The following is a 22,402-nucleotide window of genomic DNA, read 5'->3' as shown; positions in this document are numbered from 1 at the left end:
CCAGTTTTTACCCTGCTTGCTGGTCAACCAGAACCAAAGAATGAGGGCAAAGAACTCAGTCCTAAGTCTCTGTCCCGTGACGTACTGAGAAATGGGAAGAGGGGAGAAAACGGGGAGGGGAGGGAGGTAAAGGTACCTACCTTCGCTCCCTGCCCACTTTAAACCATGAAGTTTAAAGCTCTTAGCTGAAGCTCCTAGGCCAAGCATGGTAACCACGTGACCTCCATGCTCCTCCCCCTATCCTGTCCCCACGGCAGACGTGCCGACTCTGCTCTTTGCCGCCAAGCTCAGGGATGACCCTTCTCAACACAGTCCTCCAGGTAACGACCAGCTATTAGCATTTCACACCAGGTGAAACTCCCACACCTGTTCTAGGCTGTATATAGTGCCTAGTTCCCCCGAGGAATAATAGCACCCAACAGGAACAGCAGTACGTACAAGACGGATCAAATAAACTGAAAACAAATAAGGACATAAAGACCTACCGAACATGATTAGGCGCATTTATGAATCCCGCTCTCCTCTCACCTGGCCCTGCCGTAGGAGTGTGGGTTCTATTCAGTCCTCTTTATCCGCTAGTGGGACTGGCTCTGCCGGAGCTGCGATGAACAGCGCTGTGAGCACTGAGGCTCCTAGAGTGGGTCACTTTTATTGAGAACCATAGTTACAGGAACAAACCACAAAACTAATGCTTTCACCGGATTAGTTTCTGTAGTTTTGCAGTGAGGAGCCTAGAATGCAGGCGGCCCCCTAACCTCCAAAGCGATCAACGACCTTCTTTATCCATTTCTTCAGGCGGAACACATGTGTGTAGAAACCATACTTTCCATCCCTGTCACAGCCTTCACCCCATGAGACGATGCCCATTTGATACCAGCGGTCGTTAAAGGGGCTCTGAGGAAGAGACATGGGGTTTCCAATAGTCAAGTCCAAGGTCGCGTCCGTATTATTTTGTCAGGTAACTATTACTGACACCTGGGGTCCCTCCCTACCCACCCTGCCTCCCAGATCTACCCACCAGCTCCTGGCCTTTAGAGAAGCCAGCTTACCTTCATGACAAAAGGTCCCCCACTGTCACCTTCACAAGCATCCCCTCGTTTTCCTTCTTCGGGTTTGTAACCTTGAGAGAGAACAGCAGTACTCAGGAGCATAGCTCATTCTCCAGCCACTCCCCTTCCAAGAGACATAGCTGTGAGTGTTCCCTTGTCTGTCCTCTTCTAGTCGCCCTTGACTTGTCATTTCCTCACCCCACACATCTAATCCTTCAGCAAATCTTGTCAGCTCTCTCTTCATATATCCCAAACCCAACCACTTCTCACCACTTCTATACCTGGTCACATAACATACCTCTATCCTGAACTAGTAGTTTCCCTAATTCCACTTTTGCCCACCTCAATCCATTCTCCACCCAACAGGCAGAAGGACTTTAAAAATACATCAGACTTACAGGTAGCCGAGGATAATGGCGGCTGCCCTTATCCAATCTCCCCACATATCCTCAACAATGCAGAACAACAACAGAAGCTACACAAAAAAACCACACCTTCAACATAACTTCAACATACAGAGAACACCCAAACTTCAAATCAATTTAATATATCTAATTGTACACCTAATATTAAAGCTTATATGGAGATGAGGATGGAAAAATAGCTATTAGATAAAAGAAGTAAGTCCAATTGAAATATAAACCTTTGTAAATAACCCCAAATCTACAAAATGAACAGGTGAAAACTAAACAGATCCATACAAAGATTCTATAGGGAAACAAAAAACTAAGAAAAAAAACACCTTGGTACATACATACAATGGAATATCGCTCAGCCATTAAAAAAATGAAAACATTGTGACAATATGAATGGACCTAGAGGGTATTATGCTAAGTACAATAAGTCAGACGGAAAGAGAAATACCATATGATCTCACTTATATGTGAAATCTAAAGAACAACATAAATAAAACAGAAACAAACCCATAGATACAGAAAACAAACTGATGGTTGCCAGATGGGAGGAGGGAAACAAACAAAGCAGGGATAGTAACCCTGAAATTGAAAATAATTAATGAAGGACACTTTTAATGCTAAAAGCCACAATTCACAATTAATAAATAAGTTATGAATATGTGCACCAAATAACACAGCAACCACATTTATAAAGTAAAAAATATAACAGAGGCTGCCAAAAAAATGTGTACACATTTTAAGAAAGGAAAATACTGTATTAAAATTGTAATAATATATATCCATAACAATAGATGAATACAAGTCACGTTTGACTTCTGCGATTACAAGAGGTGCTCAAAGTGGTTACCATCAGCATAATTTTAATTCAATTTTTTCCTCTCTTAACATGCTTATACATTTTTTTGGCACCCTCTGTATATTACAAGCAATGTAAGGAGACAGAAATACATTAATAAGAGAATTTAACACACTGAACTCAGTATAAGACAACTCCAATGAACTGAAAACAAATAAGGATATAAATGACCTAAATGACAAGTGTTGTGGTACATTTATGAATATATATATCAAGCTTTACACATGGATAATAGAGAACACACCTACACACCTCAAGCACATGTATAACACTCATAGAAATTAATCAAACAGCTCTCTCAAATCAGTTCCATAAAGTAGAAATATTACAAACAATAATCTCATCATAATGCAGCAAAACTCAAAATTTTTAACAAAATCAAAATACAAAAGGGCCCTCTCATCTGGAAATTTAAAAACCACCTATTAAACAACTCTTGGGTGAAAGCAGAATACGTACAAACTGAAATTACAGAATTTCTAGAAAAATAATGATAATGAAAACACTACATAGTGTTTTCTACGAACAGAGGAAAATGCATAGCCCTACTCAAAAATAAAAAATAAATTGTCAGCTCAAAAGACTAGAAAGAGAACAGCAAAATAAACCAAAAGAAAGCAAAAAAAAGTTTTTAAAGATAAAAACAGAAATTAATGAAGTACAGAATTGAAAAACAATAGAGCTAATTAAAGAGAACAGCAAAATAAACCAAAAGACAGCAAAAGAAAAAAAATTTTTTAAAGATAAAAACAGAAATTAATGAAGTTACTAGTAAGTCAAACTCCTAGGTATCTTTTGTTTGTTTTTGCAACCACTAGCTAATTTACTCAAGAAAAATAAGAGGGAAAAAAACACAAATATATAAAATAAGATGCCAAGGGGACAATGTCCCCTGGAAAGGGACAATGTAGACCTGAACAATCTGGAAGACGTTTCTTGTGCTTGGATAAAATGACTCAACAGCAAAAGGATGTCGGTTCTGGGCAGACGGGTGGCTCAGTTGGTTAGAGCATGAGCTCTGGGCAACAGGGTTGCCAGATTGATTCCCACATGGGCCAGTGAGCTGCGCCCTCCACAACTAGAATGAAGACAACGAGCTGCCACTGAGCTCCCAGGCAGCCGGATGGCTCAGTTGGTTAGAGCGCGTCCACTCAACCACAAAGCTGCCAGTTCGACTCCCACAAGGGATGGTGGGCTGTGCCCCCTGCAACTAAGATTGAACAACCGCAACTGGACTTGGAGCTGAGCTGCACCCTCCACAACTAGATTGAAAGGACAACAACTTGACTTGGAGCTGAAGGGTCCTGGGAAAAAGACACTGTTTCCCAATGAAAAGAAAAAAAAAAGATGTCAGTTCTTCCTAAATTTCTAAATTTAACATAATCCAAATAAAAATACCCACAAGCCTTCTTATTGAGCTAGACAAGTTGATACCAAAGTTCATGTGGAAAAACAAACATGCAAGAATTTCCAGGAAAACTCTGGAAAAGAAAAACTAAGACACAACAAGCCCTACCAGATATTAAAATATACTCTAAAGCCTCTATAACTAAAACAAGACAATGTTTTAATATAATAGACAATAGACCAGGAGAACCAAATAGAATGTCTTTAAATAGAAACAGATTTAAGAAACCTAATACATGATGAAGGGCAAATCACTAGGGCAAAGATAGAAATTTTAATAAATGATGTAGGGACAGCTGGTTAGCCATTTGGAAAAGATAAATTTGATCCATACCTTACATCATACACAAGCATCAAGTCCAAATGACTCAAGAGAATAAGAAAAATGAAACCAAGTACTAGAAGAAAACATGAGTGAATTTCTCTACAGCCTGAGTATAAGGAAAGTTCCTCTAACTCTAACTCAAAACTCAGATGCAATAAAATGAAATGTTAATAAATTTGACTACATAAAAATATTTAATTGAGTGGCAAAAAATTGAAAAGTTTAAAAAAACTAACTGGAAGAAAATATTTGCAACATGTATCACAAACAAAGGTCTAATATTAATATGTGAAGAACTCTTAAAATTGATGAGAAAGGGATGAAAAATGGGCAAAAAAATGATATAAAAATGGTCACTAAGCATATGGAAAGATGTTCAACTGCAAAATATTGGAAACAATCTAAATGCCCAGACACAGGAAATTGTTGATTACACTATGGGTACATCCACGTAACGGAGTATAATGTGGCTATTAAACCTTTTTCAAAGAATAAGGAAAAACTCTATAACCAATATGGAGTGGATTTCCAGGATATATAAAGTGAAAAAAGCAAAGTACAAAAGAATATCTATAATACGTTACCCTGTGTGGAAGAAAAAGGAAATAAAAGTGTATACATGTATCTGCTCATTTGAGCAAGAAGAAACACAAGGAGAGTAACCCACAAACTACTGAGATTGCTTAACTAGAGGGCCTGGATGGAAATGGGATGGAAAGGATGGGGTGGGAAGAGTATGGGATGGAAAGGGGAGTGTCAGTTCTCTGAGTATAACTGTTTCAAAGAGTCTGAATTTTAGAACCATGTTAATACTCCAAAAGCAAAATAAAAACAACAAAGATGGGGGGGGGGCAAAACTGAATACAATAGAAAACAAATGAACCTAACTGTATTTTAAATAAATAACGCAGAGGAGGAGAAAAAATATCCAACCCAAGTTACTTTTGAACATAGTAGTTTAACTACATGTCCTCAGGCCAACGACAGAAACAATTAAAGAAATGCTGAACTCTAGTTAGGAGGATTGTTTTAACAGCGATTGATGAGTGATTCTCAAAGTGTGTACTCTACTATTGATTAAATAAGTAAATATAATATGGAGAATGGGAGTCAGGTTTCTCACTGTCAACAAAGCATTGTAGATGTGGAACGGGGGAAGCTAAAATTAATCCTGTTGGATTGCTATGGGAGGTATCAATGTGAACTCATGGTTTTAGATTGATGGCTAGGTAGGAGAGAGAGGGAGAGAGAGAGAGAGGAATAGATATAGATGTTAGTTTATGCATAACACACACTTCCGGTTCTGTCTACTGCGAGGACCTAGGAGCAATGACAGCCCAACAGCAATGTGCACACCTACCACCTAGATCCTGGTTTCTAAATACCATTCCCCTCTAGAAAGGAAGTAGGACAAACCAGCAACATTCGGCTCTGCTGAAAGAAAGTATTCAAAGAATGACAGGGACATCTCCAAACGTCACAGACGTCAGGTTGCAGGGACTCCCACTGGCCAAATCTGGAGTAATTTGAACATCAAAATAATGACAATAACAAATTATAACCCTTGGAATAAAGTAAGGCCCCATGAGTCCACAATGACAGAATGAAAGGAAAGGTCTTCCCTGCAGTAAATTAATAACTAATAAATGTAGAAGGAATGACAGAATTAGAAAATCACCATGTGGCAGCCCAATAGTTGGGAGAACAATTTGATGAGAAATAGGATAGACAGTATCAAAATTTCACCCCACCAGATATTAATTAATTACAAAGAAAAAACCAGAACTTTACAGTGAGAAACCTGGCAGATGTAGACACCATCTTAACCAAGAGGTCAGAGTTAATCTCACCAGTTAGCGACAAATCAACATCACACACCTGCTAATGGGATGCACTGAGAAGGCCACGCACACTTAGCCTGAATCTGCCCCTGAGTAAACTTCAACCCCAAACTGAGGGCTAATCTACAGATTCACTGCCTTGTACTCATCAAACACGTCAATGTCATGGAAGACAAAGAATGATTGACAACTAAAGACAATGACTAATCCTGACTGGATCCTGGATGAGAAAAACATTTTTCTTTTCTTTTGCTATAAAAGACATTAGCAAATCGGATAAATGAAAAGCATTTGAACAACGTCTACAAATTAGATAATGGTATTATATCAGTTTTCTGATTTAGTTATTGTACTATGGTTATGTAAGAGAACATCCTTGGTTTTGGGAAATACTCAATTATATGGGTGAAAGGGCACCATATGTACAATTTGCTCTCAAACAGTGCGTGTGTATGTGCATGTGTATATAAACATACACACGTACCCAAAGTGGTGGTGGCAGAATCTAGATGATGGTATACAGGAATTCTTTGTATTATTTTTACAACTTTTCTGAGTCTGAAATCATACTAAAATTGTTTTTTAAATTTTAATTTAAGTTAGGCCATTTATTCACCTGCCCCAAACCCTCCAATAACTTTGTATCTCAATAAAAGCCAAAGTTCTTCCAGGCCCTAAGGGAAGTGGCCATCCTCTGCCTGCCCACCCATCTCCCCGTACCTACTGCTGCCCTTCCTGTGTTTACTGCACTCCAGCCACTCAGGCCTCCCTGCTCCTCCTCAGACATGCCAAGCATGCCCCCACCTCAGGGCCTTTGCACCTGCTGTCCCCTCAGCTTGGAGTGCACTTGCCCTAGACTCGCTCACTTCTTCCAGTGAAGAAGTCTCTGCTCAAACACCACCTTCTCAGAGAGGCCTTCTCCAACCAGTCCGTTTAGATGGTCACCTCTGTCCCCATGTCTCTCTCCCTCACTCTGCTCCATTTTTCTTCCTAACAGGGATTGCTATTCTAGATCTCTTTTATCGACCATCCTCCTTCTAGGAAGGAAGCTCTCTGAGGACTCAGGCATCTGTTTGGGTCCTTGTTGTAGACCGTGGAATACTGCTTGGACCCCTAAGCACTCAATTAATATTTGTTGAAAAACTGAACAAATGAATGGCTTTTCCTCCCCCACCATGGTCTCTTGTCATTATCTGGGCTCACACATACTGACCACCAGTGACCAGCACCACGCCTAACACTTTGTATACACTGTTGTGTTGAAGCCTCACACCACCTTTTGGAATAGAGGCTTTAATCTCCATTTTACAGAGGAAGAAACTGAACCTCCAGAGGTTAAGCAACTTTGCCCAAAGTCATGTGGCTTGTAAGTGACTGGGGCCAGGACTTAAACAGGTCTGTGCTCCTAACCTGTCTCCATCTCCCCGACCCCGAGGCCCTGCCGTTCCCTCCGCCGTGCCACACCCCGGGGACTTACCGGCACAGAACATGTTGTCGGTGGTGCGGATCCGGGTGGAGGCCTTGCACACTGGACGTTCCACAATGGGCACGTTGACCACTTGCAGGACGTTGGGCTGTGCGTCAGTAGGATTGGCTGTCCACGTCTCCTTCAGGTTGCCCCAGCCGGTCACCCGCCCTTTGTGTCCAGCCTGGAGCAATCTTTGAGGAAAAGAGACAGACCTAGTAAGAACCGACCCCCGTAGGAGTCTGGCCCCAGCACCAGCCCTTGGGGACCTGAATCTCAAACACCAGTGCAGAAAGAACTTGTGGGTTTGCTCCAAGAAACTGAGGCCTGGAAAAGGGAAGAAACTTCTGCAAGGCCTACACAGGGACAGTCAAGCCCAGAACTCAGCCCAGGCCTCTTAGCTGGCGGCCACCCACGGCCCCACTTGGCACCCCACCTCACTGCCGTCTGCTTGTCCGGTAGGCACACAGGATGGATGTAGGGGCTGAAGGAGATGGGCTTCTTGAGCTTCAGCAGGGCAATGTCGCGGTCCAGCATGTCCCTCCAGTTGTACCTGGGGTGAATGTAGATCTTCTCCAGCATGGAGATCTTTTCAATGCCTCGCTCATACCTGCGCAGACCCCAAAAGAGACACGGGGAAGCCATAAGCCACCCAGAAAGTGGCATCAGTTCCTTGAGGAAGGAAACTGCCTGCCCTCAAGGTCTGGGAGCCAGGGTGACCAGCAGGTCGTCAGTGAGGTGGCGCTTGGTAGCTCCTTCCTGGACTGAAGCTGCACAGAGTTTGGAGTCAAACAGTCCAGGCAGATGGGGGAAGGACGGCAGGCTGCAGGGCAAGGTCCCAACAGTCTCGATTCAGAAGTCACTCCCAGGCCATGTCCTGGTGTCTGGGGGGGAGCGAGGGGCAGGCCAGGATTGCACTCTGCAAAGTCTTAGTTTCTCTGACCCCAGCTCCAGGCCTCGGTCAGGACATGGCCACGTGGATTCTACAGCAGAGGCTGCTGGGTTTCCTACTGTGGGAGCTGTACCGCCACAGCCTGGCACCGTCGCTCAGGAGGACTCAGACCCCTGACAGACAGCCCTGGACCCCCATTCTGTACCTGGTGCGGGAATGCTTGCCAATGCGCACCAGAAGTTCATTCTCAGTGAAGTTCTTGTCCCAAGGTGGGTACAGGAGACAGTGGGCAGCAGTGAGGACCCAGCGGTCACTGATGAGGCTGGCCCCGCACAGCAGCTCCTGGGGATTCTTCCGGAAAATCATCACCTGCCTAAGAGGGGGAACAGGAAGCATTATAGCTGAGGAGCTGCCCCTCCACCAGCCCTAGAAGCAGCAAGTCCCAGATTTAAAACTAACTGACAGACCTGCCCGCTGGGCCCAGACCCCAGCTTGACCTGGCCGCCCTTGGGAACTGGGGCATCCACGTGACGGCGAGGGGTGGCCTCGTGCTTTCTGCACCCTTCCCCAGCTTCTTCTAGTCCAGAGTTGCGCTGTTTAGCAGCGCTCTGGGGTCAGTAGACCTGAGTTCAAGTCCTGCTGTGCAACCCATGAGCGGTGTCACTTAGGCAAGTCCCTTAAACTCCCTGAGCCCAGCTTCGCCTTCCGCATGTGAGAAGTAATAAACCCAATCTCAAAAGACTGTTGCGAGAAATCGATGAGATGCTGGGCCTGTGAGGGTCAAGAAGTTTCCCTGGGCTGGGGGCCCAGGCCGAGTGAAGACAGCACCGGGTAAAGGGTCAGGAACGCACCAGGGTGCCAGGCCCAACTCCGCGTCCGAACCCGCCACGATGCGCCCGCCAATGTAGGACTCCAGAAGCTCCTGCTCCGTTTTGTCCTCCAGTGACTTCTTCTCGAACAGAGGCCGCAGCCCACAGTCTGCAGAGCAAGCCGAGCGGTGAGAGACCCGGCGGTGAGAGACCACGCGCAGCCTCCACGGGTGGCCCGGCGGCCCCGCCCCCGCCCCCACCCCCGCCCCGGCCCCGCCCCCGGCCCCGCCCCGGCCCCGCCCCCTCCGCCTCACCTGCCTCCCCAGCGCCGAACGTTGTCTCATCAAAGAAGGTTTGGAACTCCTCCGTGGCGGTGCGCCCTTCAATGGCCCTGTCGGGGTCCTCGCCCTGCCCGTCGTCGACCATCTCCTCATCTATCGGCTCCTCTGCAGGGACCCAGCTCTAGATGGGACAGGGCTGCGCCGCTCCTCACCCACCCTTTAAACCTCCCCAAGACTCTGGCCTGGCACTGGAGACCATTTGGTGTAGAGGTTAAGAGCACGAGTTCACCTGGATTACTAGGCAATTTAACTTCCCTGAGGCCTCATTGTACTCAGCTATGAAATGGGGATAAAATCTATTCCCACCTGAGTTAATGGACCAGCTGTAATGAGCGCACTCACTTACTCATGTGTCAAGCCATAGGTTAAGGGAGGCGCTGTTCTCATTATTCGCTGCAGGCTTTGTCACCTGTCTCAGGTCCCCTCCCCAGGCCCTGCCCTCTCACCACAATAGTGGAGGTCACAGTACTCGAAGTCACCAGGCATCCCGCCCACGTAGCACCAGGCGCCCTCCTGGTCCCCGTCTGGGTTGCGGCAGAAATTCTCCACCAGTGGCACTGCCGGGCTGAAGTCCTGGTCCTTGCTGAGGGTCTTAGCCTGGCTGCTGGCCCAGGCCAAGCAGGGGGACCCATGGATGGTCACTGCCAGGTTTCCCTGGTAATTCTGGCCACGCTCAATGACACACTGCTCCACTAAAGGTGACGCATTCACCGTGGAATCTCGGGAGCGTGGGGTCAATTCCACAGTGAAGCCACTTGTGCCTGGCGGGTGAGAAGGCAAGGGAGCAGAGTGGGACGACACATAGAGCCAGGCAGCCAGAATTTGAACTCCTGCCTCGCAGCCCTCTTCTTGTGTGACCTCAAAAAACTTCACCTCTCTGGGCTTCAGTTTGCTTGCCTCTGAAAGGGGTTGCTAATGCCATTCTTGTAGGGTCACTGAGAGATTTAAACAAAATGCATGTCACAACTGTCTGGTGTATAATAGGCCAGAGAAAGTAACTAGGTTTCACCGCCTGTAATCTATTACAGGGCTATCTGTAATCTATTGGTACTGACTGTCTGGAGTTTTTAAAGAAAGATTCTGTGTTTTTATAGAGGCACAGCAGGAAATGTAGCTGGGATCACTTAAGGGTGTCTACACAGGGCAGTAAGTCAATTTCAGCATGCTTTCTCCTCCTCTTGACCTTGACCCTGGGCTTCTCTGGCCAATGGAAAACGGGCAGAACTAATGGTGCCTGGTCTGAGCCTCGGCCTGAAGACACAGTGTGAGTTTCTGCTCACTGTTTGGTACTTTTGCCATCACCCTGGGAATATGGTGCTGTTTAGCCCCAGAAGGAGTATATATGGAGCAGACCTGGACCCAACCCCCACAAAGCGCCAAGCACAGCTGGACCCATAGTTTGAAACAAAGCCACCAGCCAAGCCTGGATTACCTCATGGGCCCCACAAACACATGAGCAGTGCCACCCCAGCCACCCCTCAGACACATGAGAAATAAATGGTTATTGATGTATGCCCCCGAGCTTTTGTGGTTGTTGGTGATTCGGTGGGTTTTGTAGCACGATTATAGCTATAGCTAACTGACACATCACGGGAAATAAAAATGACAGAATGGACTGTATGAGGCTTGCTCAGTGGGGCTAGAAAGGGCACGTGGACTGAAACAGTTAGGGAGGGCTTCCTGGAGGGAAGAGGGCCTCGAGCAAGACGGAGAGCATATCTGGAGTGAGCCACAGCCTGGAGCATAAGGAAGTGAAGTGGGAGGGAGAGGGGGAGGCTGAAAGCCAACTCCCTCTGGTCTCCTGGTTTCACTGACCAACAGGCCCAAATAGGTTGTAAATGACTAACCCCCACTTAACGGGAGTCCAGCCCTGGGTTCCTGTCGCAGGCCCCATGCAGACGCCTTGGCCAGGGACTGCCTGGTCACCCCTAGCTCACCACAGATGGGGATGCTGCACTCCTCCCTCCGCACGGTGGGGTCCGAGGTGTAGCACCAGGGCCCACTGGTGCTGCCATCTGGGTTGCGGCAAAAATTCTCCTGCAGGTCAGCCCCAGGGTGGGTGGTGGAGTTGATTCTAGAAAAAGAAATGGCTCAGCAGGAGGCCGTGCCCCTTCAGTGTCTCCTAGCCCGCCCCCCCCCCCCATTCTCAGCCCGCTGGCAGACAGGCTGCCCATCACTTACTCAGGCTTATGTGGGTAGTAACTCCTCCATAGCTGGCACTCGATGCCTGACCGGGTGAAGCTCTCGTTCCCTCGGTAGTTCATACCCAGACCTTCAGCACAGTTACCTGCAGAGAACCCAGTCCGTCTCCCCCCTTTGTCTTAGCAAAGCTCCATCTACCCCTTCCAAACTCCTTCTGGCTCACGACTCTTAACCTGCACTTACTCAGCACCTCCTCTGCACTCAGCAGTACTCCAATCCATTTAACAGTAGTCACTGAATATTTACTGTGACACAGGGACAGGCGCAGTGCCAGGTACTAAGGACATAGTGATGAACAAGACAGTCATCACTATGTCCTGCCCTCACGGAGCTTATATTCAGTGGGTCTTCATGGCTAGCAGGATGAAAAAGTGAACAAGGCCTAACCTGACCCTGGTCTACCTGTCCTGTCATCTTAGCGCCTCGTGCCTCAGGGCCTTTGCACATGCTATTTTCTTTGCCTGGGAATGCTCTCCTGTTTGTACATCAATGCATGTCACAAATCCAGGTAAAACTCTGCTGCTTCTGGGGAGCTGTCCCTGATTCTGTCAGCAAACTACAGGCTCCTTCTCCTGGCATTCTCTTGGTACCTAGAACAGAATTTTTCCTGCAATTACATTGATGTTTTGTGGTTTTGTTTTCCTATGAAACTGTGAGCTTCTTGATTCTCTCAAAACATCCAGCACTTGACATAGTGCCTGGCACCTAGCAGGGGCGTAGTGAAATGTCTGTTAATAAGTGATTTAACAAATGAAAATATGGCCAGTGATTAAAGAGCTCATGTTGAGGGGTCTGTTGTCACACTAACAGTGTATTCAGAAGGCTTAGCAAGGTGGTGCCATTTGAACTAGACCTTGAAGGATAGGGAGATTTTCAGTAGGAAGATGACAATGTAAGGAAGATGCAGGAAGTAGGACCATCTTGGCATGTTCGGAGAAGAGCTTGCTGTCAGAGTAGCTGGGGGTCTGGGTTCACGGTTGGTACAATGGAAGATAAGGCTAAAAGGGGAGGTTAAGGCAGAACCTGCAGTGTTTGCCAGGCTAAGAAGCTGGTGCTTTATGCTGGCGGCAATGGGCAGCCACTCAAGGTTTTGGAGAACGAATGTGACATATTCGGAGCTCTGCCCTGGGGACATGGGGAAGACTGGCATGGACAGGGCTTCAGATGAGAATGAGGCCTTGAACATTAATTAATTCATTATCTATTCATTCATTTGTTCCTTCAACATTAATCATCTTACCAGAGCCAGGTGCAAAATAGCCTTGACAGCAGAACAGAAAGGCAGAATCAGAAGCTGGGGGCTGCCGCCGCTGGGCAACCTGCTGACCCACACCGCCTCTGCTTTCCTCCCAGGCTGTCCCCTTCATATCCTGACCTCCCACCCCCACATCGATTCCTCACCTTCCAGACATTCAACGAGCTTTTCTCGAGGTTTCCTCACCAATTCACAAGCTGGAAAAGACCCAGAAACACCTTTGGAATTGGGGTAGGGACAAGGTGGGCTCAAGTAAAGGGTGGGACGACATTCAGAAACAGAGAGATGGACAGACAGATGGAAGGGACGGAGGGAGGATGGGAGGGAGGGAAGAGGTGTGGGTGGGGGTGGATGATTGGATGGACCAGATTCTCTAGAGTAGAACATTCTCTAAGTGGGGTCCCCAGGGCTTTCCTCCTGAAGCAGACCCTTCCCAGCGCTCACCTGTGTACTTGGCCCAGAATGCATCCTGAAAAGCAAGGGCTGAGCATGAGGCTATGGCAGGACGCTGTTGTGTTTTGGTTTTTAGTAAACATTATGTCTTCTCCTTATACTTTTCTCTTTCCCTTACCCTGGTCACTCTGGGAAGGTTTGTGGCAGTTTCCTGCTTTTGTTTCCAAATGCCCCGGCCCACTAAAGAGAGGAAAGCTTTCCTACCCCCACCCAAGTCTGAAAGGGATTCCCCTGGGTGGGTAGACTAGAGAAGAGGGGACATGGGGTGCTGGCCGTGGGGTTCAGGCAGAGCCCCAAGGAAGGGAAAGGTTGCAGGGTTCCCGGAACAGAGAGCCTAGGCCCAGGGTTCCCAGCCCCACCAGAGTCCCACGCCCCAAGATTGCAGAGACTTAGCAGAAAAGCTGAAGCGGAGAGGCCACGGGGGCAGAGGCTCCAGAGATCCTGAGGTAGACAGATGTCTGAAGCCTGAGAGGCCCCCCGATGTCCTGGAGCCTTATCAGTCCCCGAGACCAGACATCTGGACCTCCAAGGTCCACAGGTTGTTCACCTTAGCAGCCAGTAAAATGAGGCCCAGAGATAGAATTAGGTTAAAGAGCCGGGATGCTCCTCGCTCCCCTCACTTGTGCTCCTAGAGTCGGGCCCACTTGGAGGGACCCCGGCCTTCTTCAGAGCAGCCTGGCCCTCCCTCCCTCACCGTGGCACTGGTCGACTCCAGCGCCTCGAAAGCCTCCTCGTAGCTGCACTGCTCCTCTATGCACTCTCGCTCCAGGTTGCCCCTGCGCATCTCCTCCAGGAAGCCACTGTTGGCACGTCGGACTCGGAGCAGCGACAATGCTTGCTGAGGGTCCAGGAACACTGCAGTAGGAGGGGCGTGGGACCGTGGCCTGAGGCAGCCTGGCTGTCTTGGCCATCATGGGGGCAGGAAGCACGCCTGGCCTGGCCTGCTGGCTTCTGAAAAGGGGTGTCTGGGATGGCGGCAGGACCTGAAAGCCTGCTAATGGTAGCCCACTAGCTCCCCTCCTTTCATGGGTCACCCCAGTCCACTCCCCATATGGCAAGAGAGAAGTCGTCACTGTCTGGCCAGCCCTGAGCACTGGACTCCTTCCCTAAGCTGGATACTGTGGCTGAAGCCCACCTCGGGCTGGCTCTGTGTTCTCTATCGAGCCAGGGGACCTCAGCCATGGGCCCGTATCCCAGTCCGCCAGCCTATTCCAGCTTCCAAGCCCCCCTTACCATGCTGGCTGTGCACAAGGCTAAACAGGGCAGCCAAGGCCAGGCAGCCAGGTAGCCACGGGCCTCGGACGTACGCCATAGTGTGTCGGCTTGGGACGCGGAGGGCTCATCCTGACCTCGCAGGTTAATGTTAAACTCATATGAAGAAATCAGCTGAGAGGAAGTGGTCAGCAGGTCAGGGCCATGGGGACAAGTGAGTAGATACTGTGTTTCCCAGAAAATAAGACCTAGCTGGACCATCAGCTCTAATGCATCTTTTGGAGCAAAAATTAATATAAGACTTGGTATTATTATATTATGCTATTATATTATATTATATTATATTATATTATATTATATTATATTATATTATATTATATTATATTATATTATATTATATTATATTACATTATTATTATAGACCAGGTTTTATATTATAGTTAAATAAGACTGGGTCTTACATTAATTTTTGCTCCAAAAGACGCATTAGAGCTGATTGTCCAGCTAGGTCTTATTTTCTGGGAAACAGTGTAGTCCACCCCACCATTTGGGAGCACAGGTCCTCCTGGGACCAGAGATGAATGGTCTGGGAGGAAGTCCCAAAGGAAAGACCAATGTAACCATCATCATCCAGCCCCCACTTCCCTGAACATGTACCAACTGGTGCCAGTGGGGTCACAAGGTCTCTCCAACTCCTTCCAATCCTAACATATGGTGACGGTTGCTTTAATCTCTGTGTGCCTCAGTTTCCTTATCTGTACATGGGAAGAGTACTTTGATGGGGAGATTAAACGAGGTTGTGAATGGAAAGCCCATGAAAGTGCTTACTGATCAGTAGGTACATGGATGTAAACCAACGGGGAGGTTTGTGTGATTCCCACACACAGATATAAGAAAGTAGAGACCAGGGTGAGGTCAGTAAAGTGCTGCCCACCTTGCCCTAGGACACACTTGGGGCAGGGACAGCCAACATTTGCTCTCAGCCTCTCAGCCACTGAAAGAAGGTCCCATTTCCCCTGCCGCCCACCTGGGGAGCTGTGGAGGACTGTTTGTGTGCAGTGGGTGCCCGGGAGGAGGTGTCAGGGCCAGGCCTCCTGGGCCTCTGTTCTGCTTCCTCTCATCTCCTAGGACCTATTGCCTGGCTTCTGGAAACAGGGGCCAGCCCAGTTCCCAGGGTCTCACGGTGGGGCCCCTCCTGCTCCCCCTGTGGGCCTGGCCAGCCTACAGCACCTGGTGGTCCCACACTGCCCCTCGCCCAGCCCTGCTCCCGCCCTCCCCCACTTCCTGTTTACAGTACACAAGGTAAATATTAGTCCTAGGTCTAAGTAGGACAGAGGGACAAAGAGCAGAAACACAGGTTCTTACCTCGCTGTCCTTCAGGCCTGACCATTCAGGGACTGGACTGCGGTTCTGTACAGTCTGGGAAATCACAGGGAGGGCTCTTCCCAATGCAGAGAACTGGGGACCAGGACTCCCATGAATCAGCTTAATTCCTGGGTCGCCCAGTTCCTACATTTAGATTTATACATATTTATGTTATATATTTCTTATCTTCTATTTTTTAAGGTGAGACTTAATGTATATACAGTAATGTTAAAACAAATCCTAAGTGTTTAACTCAAATTTTCATGCGTACACCCATGTAACCACCACCAGATTGAGAGAGAACATTTCCAGCCCCCAACTGCCTCCGTTGTGTCATCCCTAAGAGAACCTCTATTCTAACCACCATCACTGCAGACCCGTTCTGCCTATTTTTGAACTCCATCTAAATGGAAACCTGCAGCATATACCTGTTTGTGTCTGCCTTCTCTCGCTCAGCACGTTTCTGAGATTCAGCCACACTGTGTGTAGCAGTCCTTCCTTTAAAAGCTGCGTAGTCTCTCATTGGATGACTATAGAACATTTTATTTCCATTCACCTGTTGATCGGGCACTGGGATTAGTTTCCAGTTTGGCGCTATTGTGAAGAGTGCTATGAACAATCCCGTACAAGTCTTCTGGGGCTGATAAGCACTTGTTTCTGTGGCTCCAGGCCCAGGAGTGGATTTGCTGGCTCATACGGTAGGTGTATGTTTCGCCTAAGTTGCTGTGACAAATAATTGTTTCAAGTGGCTGTGCTAGTTTACACTGTCACCAGTAATGTCTGAGGGTTCCAGCTGCTCATATCATCACCAACACCTTATATTATCCAGCCATTTTGTATTAACCATTCTGATGGACATGTAGGTGTCTCATCGTGGTGTGTTTTTTTTTTAAAGATTTTATTGGGGAAGGGGAACAGGACTTTACTGGGGAACAGTGTGTACTTCCAGGCCTTTTTTCCAAGTCAAGTTGTTGTCCTTTCAATCTTAGTTGTGGAGGGTGCCGTTCAGCTTCAGGTCCAGTTGCCGTTTCTAGTTGCAGGGGGCACAGCCCACCATCCCTTGTGGGAGTTGAACTGGCATTGAGAGGACACGCTCCAAACAACTGAGCCATCTGGGAGCTCAGCAGCAGCTCAGCTCAAGGTGCCATGTTCAATTTTAGTTGCAGGGGGTGCTGCCCACCATCCCTTGTGGGACTCGAGGAATCGAACTGGCAACCTTGTGGTTGAGAGCCCACTGGCCCATGTGGGAATCGAACCGGCAGCCTTCGGAGTTAGGAGCATGGAGCTCTAACCGCCTGAGCCACCGGGCCGGCCCCCTCTCGTTGTGGTTTTAATTTGTATCCCTGTTCCTCATGACATTGAGCCTACCACCACCCCCCTTTTTTTTGACTGGAATGGTGAAAAGATCTCACCTCACTAATTTCTTTAAAAATTCCATGTTGAGTAAAGAAAGGGAGAGGGCTCCTGAGAAGCGGAGAGAAGACAGGTGTGGTTTCATGCTTCCTGCCTGGAGGTAAGTGGTCCTCCTTTTTCTGAGGACCAGCTTGGGCCACTGCTGACTCAACCTGAAGAGGGAGAACAGGTAAGGGGCAGGTGTGGGAGGAGTGTGGGGTGTTGGCAGGGAGGACAAAACACGTAACGCACGGCACCTCTTCTACTGAGGGTTCGGGGGCTGGGGGGGGGGGCTGCCCCCTTGTTTCCTCACTGTCAGAAATCCCAGTCCTGACAGACCAGCACCACAGCACGGAAGACAGTACTAGTTTGGGAGGCCAGTCCTTGGTCTCACCATCTGTAACACCAGAATTATACCAATGTTCACTCGCAGCTAAGTAAGATCATGATGGACTCTTTGCTGACTCTTATTTGGAGTTGCAGCCTTGCCAAGGCCCCGTGTAGACACGGCCATCAACGGGCAACTTGTTGTGCCATGACTTCTTCAAGCTTCTTGATTGCAGACAATGTTCCAAAGCAGAATCCTTCAGTTCTCTGAGCACTGGGAAGATGAGATTCGGTTATAAGGGTTCCTGCTTTCCTAGACTTATTTCTGGGTTTACCTGTCAGGGTGATGAATTTACACACCATAATAGTATTGGCAGCAAGTCTATCTAGGGGGAGAACTTCATTTTGAAGAATATGGGTCCTGCCATCTCATTCATGACAAATGCTGGACCCAACCCAAATGGCTCCCAGTGTGTCATCTGCACGGTGAAGACTGATGGGTTGGATGGCAAGCAGGGGTTCTGGCCAGGAGAGAGACGGCAGCATATTGTAGAAGCCAAGGGGCGCTTTGGATCCAGGAACGGCAAGACCAGCAAGACGACTCGAGGCCCCTCTCAGTTTGATTTTGTTTTTATCTTATCTCCAAAGATTTCTTTTGTTCCTGAGAATAGCTCCAGCTCTCCTATCCTGTAATCTTCGTGTTCTTGCTTGCTGCAGTTCTTTGGATTCCATCCTTATCTCCCTCCAGGTCTAGTTGGATTCAGAGTTAAGTTTATCATTATTAAATAAAAACTAAACTAGTCCTCTTTTCTGCTCTGAGAATAGCTCTCCTGCCACAGCCCCTCATCCCCTGAAAATGTGCGCCTGCGCAGGGCTTGTCTCCACCCCCTGGTCAGGAGCACCAATCAGCTGCTGAGCCAGCCAGTCACTGTCTGTAGTGGTGTTGAAACGACCCGAGACACTGACAGATGAGAGCCTCAGCAGCTTGGCAGCCCCACATATTCTGACCGCACTTATTTCTAGCCGCAGCCTCCAAACAGGCGCCATTTCAAGGGACATCAACACAGCAGCCAAGTTCATTGGGGCTGGGGCTGGGGCTGGAATTGGGACCGTGTTTGGGAGCCTCATCACTCGTTATGCCAGGAACCCTTCTTCGAAGCAACAGCTTTTCTCCTACGCCATTCTTGGCTTTGCCCTCTGAGGCCCTGCAGCTCTTTTGCCTGATGGCGGCCTTTCTCATCCTTACTATGTGAAGGAGCCGTCTCCACCTCCCATAGTTCTTTCTCCCGTCTCATCTGCCCTGTATGTTCCTTTTCCTATACTGTGGTAGGCTCAGGGTTTGACCGAGGAAAGACAAATACTGTATTAGAAAAACAAAACAATTAAACTATTTGCCCCCCAAATAAAACATGTTTGTGAAGTATGACAATGCTTGCCACATGGTAAGCACTAAATAAACAGCACTGTTATGTGATATGATGATAAAACTGGAAATACACAACGCTGGCTATGAAGGGTTCTTCCTAAAACAGCAAACCTGGATCAAATCAAACCTTTAGCTTTAATTACTAGTTTACAGGAAATATAGATGATAAAAGAATAAGACACCACCACATGGTGGTGAAATGAGGGACACTTGACATGACAAATAACTCCAGTTTCTCTGACAAATTTATGACATGGAAATAAAAGGGGTGGGTGAAAGACACTGTTCAGAATAATGGAAACCTAAGAGAAATCTAACAACCAAATGCACAAAGGAAATCGAATTACCATGATTAGTTTAGTTTTCCGAATAAATCAATTGTAAAAAGACTTTTTTTGACAAACAAAAAATTTAAATATAGATTTGGATCTCAGTAATAGGAACGCATTATTGTTAATATAGTTAAGTATTATGTGACACATGGTTATATTTTTTTAAATTCTCATGAGTTAGATTATACTGAAGAATTTATAACAAACAGATGAAACAAGTATGGCAAGTATTAAGTAAATTCTTCTTAGATAGTCTCCATGTTTTCTTGGGTGAATACTCTTTACTTTGCAGAGAGGATTGTGGGAGAGCATCCCTTCTGTGAGTGGTTCTAGAAGGATCCTAGAGATCTGCCAGGCTGTGGTGGCACCACCAGGGGTGCAGGGCTCCAATAGACCCAGCACACCCTTAGTCTTCACGGTCCAATACAAATCCCCAGCCTCTAGGAACCATTCTCCTTGGAACTTTCTGGGCCCAGTGGGTACCATGTAACTGAACACATCATTCCTGTTTTTCACCACAAACATATGCCTGCACACATAAAGCGGACCATATTTCCCTCTAAGAGCAAAGCCACAATGAGGGGTTGGTTTCTGCCCAACATGTTGGTGTCAAACAAAATCATGGATGAGACCAACACTATGTTATGAGGCAAAGCTCCATAATCACTGAAAACAGTAAAATTATGTTCCAAGACATAGAGAATTTCAGAGCTAGAAGAAAGATCAGATATTATTAAATCCAGACATTTCAAAGCTTAGGACTCTATGCATATACCACAGAGTGGCTTTCTCCTTTTGCTTGTAAAACAAAACAAAACAAAACCTCAAAATTGTAAATTTATCCTAAGACAAAAATAATGTTTTTCCCTTTTGGCTGAAATTATGTCTCTGAGTTGTTAATTACCGTACGTTTTTCTCAATCTGGTCAGTTTTCTATTTTGATTAAAAAAAAAATAAGTCAATTTCTATTTAATAGAAATCTTTTAAACTACGGGATCCATAAAAGACAAAAAGTTAGCAAAAGGGTTTCACGGTGAAGCGGAGACTGGGAACCAGTAATCTGGTCCAATTTCCCCCATGTCACCCTATGAGGAAATGGAGGGCTCCCAGTGGAGAAGCTCATTGATTAAGGTCGTACAGAGAGTTGGTGGTAAAGTCAGGACTGAGACGCAGACGCCTGCCTCAGACCATTGCTCTTCTCCTCACATGCCCCTCATCCCGAGATTCTGGGAGAGTGCGGCGTCCCTGTACGATGAAGTATACCGAGCACATGAACCCCAGTACAGAGCTATTGTGAGTCACGCTGGCCTGTCCCGAGCAAGCGATACCTACAGGAAACTTGTACTTAATTGTGCTTGTCTTCCAATGTAGGACTGATTGCAATAATGTTAATAACCATCTCAAGCTAATATAATATTGAATGGCAACTGTAATTAAATATACCGGGGGTGCCAAAAAAATGTATACAAGTGGACACTTTGGTCAACGTTGCTCAAGCAGTAGTTCGCTGTAATCAGAAGTGTCTGGACGCTGATGGTAACCACTTTAAGCACCTCTTGTCATTGCAGAAGTCAAACATGACTTGTATTCATCTTTTATCGGTATATATTATTACAATGTTAATAGTTTTCCTTTCTTAAAATGTGCATACGTATTTTTGGCACCCTCTGTATACATAGTCATGGGATGTACAGTATAGTCAATGGCATTGTAATAACTTAGTATGGTGTCAGGTGGGTGGTAGGGTTGGTGGGATTAACACTTTGTGAGGGGCCTAAATGTCTAATCATGTTGTTTTGTACACCTGAAACTAATAATTAAAAAACAATACTATTAATAACCAGCTATTATTTATTGATGGTTCACCATGTGCCAGGTACACAGTACTGAGGTAGGTACATATTTATGTGCATTTTATGGATGAAGAAACTGAGGCACAGAGAAACTAAGTAACTTGCCTGAGTTTATGCAGCTAGTCAAGGGCAGAGCATGGTCCATACCTGAACCTGTCCAGAGATGGAACTCATTACAGTCTAAGATGCTTTACGTTGTTTACAGGTCCCTAAACATGATTCAAATTTTTCCTAAGATTTTCTCATACCATTAAAGTTGCAAATCAGGACAAAAGATCCGCACTTCCTGATGTTTGGTTCGGCAGTTATAAACACTGTGTGGTTTAACTCGTATCTGTGAAAAGGCATCCAGCAACATTTTCATGGCACCTTTGCCCTAGTGCAGGAAGCAGCATTCAAATTCAGAGCTACATACACCGAATTGTTCCAAGTGACTATCAGGTGATGGAGGAATGCAGAAGTAGGGTGTGACGGTCTTTCGGCATTATGATGAACAAGAATCATTTTGAAATTAGGGAGGAAAATATATTCCAGTGACCAGCCTTTCAGAGAACAGTCACTGCACTGTAGTTTTAGCTGGAAGAGCATTAAATTAGGAATCAGAAGGCTTGGGCCCTGTCCGGGTTCTGCCGCTGCCTGGTCTCCTGCCTTGGCAAGTGACTTTTCTCTAGGCCTGTTTTCTCACCTGTACCCAGAGCCTGGACAAGGCTCGCCGATGCCTACTGTCACTTCAGCCAAGAGTGTGGGCAGAGCAGAGGCTCCCAAACCAGGTGCTTTCCAATTTGCTGGCTTTCATCTGTCCCTGCTCTGCATCACCAGGAAAAGCCTCAATGGCGGGGGAAGTTCTCCATCTATGTGGAGGATGTGGCAAGGGGCTGTGAGCATCCCCACCCTGTTTGGGCCTGAGGATTCTTGTGGGGTGTCAACAGGCCTCCCCAGCAACCCAAAGCATCCCCACTCCCCTTCACAGTTTGATCTCAAGCAATGAGTACGTCCCCCTAACAATACTGGGCAGACACCGCTGAGCAGTCACCTGAGTTGAAATGACCCTGCCTGAAACAGGAGCTGGAAAAGATTAGGACCTACAGAGACTCATGCAGGCTCCAAAAAAACAGGATTGGCTGAGTAAACCTTAGGATTAGCAGCTGGTTTTCAGGCTTTGGAAGGTGTGGCTTTTCTCTCCA

At 46.9% G+C, this 22,402-nt stretch overlaps 1 protein-coding gene and 1 pseudogene across 1 annotated transcript; one reads left to right on the top strand and one right to left on the bottom strand.

Annotated features, from left to right (window-relative positions):
- Positions 1-630: 630 nt before the first annotated feature.
- Positions 631-14,699, bottom strand: F2 (coagulation factor II, thrombin). Its single transcript, XM_019743675.3, has 14 exons — positions 14,545-14,699; positions 14,006-14,166; positions 13,303-13,327; positions 13,005-13,055; positions 11,583-11,688; positions 11,339-11,475; positions 9,848-10,162; positions 9,375-9,506; positions 9,103-9,229; positions 8,457-8,624; positions 7,796-7,969; positions 7,372-7,553; positions 1,050-1,120; positions 631-894 (listed from the first exon to the last, which is right to left on the bottom strand). The coding sequence occupies exons 1-14, from the start codon at positions 14,621-14,623 to the stop codon at positions 751-753; spliced, it is 1,872 nt and encodes a 623-aa protein (XP_019599234.1). The 5' UTR covers positions 14,624-14,699; the 3' UTR covers positions 631-750.
- A 3,322-nt stretch (positions 14,700-18,021) lies between these two features.
- Positions 18,022-18,951, top strand: LOC109453661 (ATP synthase F(0) complex subunit C2, mitochondrial pseudogene; annotated as a pseudogene).
- The last annotated feature ends 3,451 nt before the right edge of the window (positions 18,952-22,402 follow it).

This window comes from Rhinolophus sinicus, chromosome 14 (genome assembly GCF_057876585.1).
Source record: "Rhinolophus sinicus isolate RSI-liver-muscle chromosome 14, RSI-T2T, whole genome shotgun sequence".
Taxonomy (NCBI): domain Eukaryota; kingdom Metazoa; phylum Chordata; class Mammalia; order Chiroptera; family Rhinolophidae; genus Rhinolophus; species Rhinolophus sinicus.
This window is presented reverse-complemented; position numbering and strand designations above follow the sequence as displayed.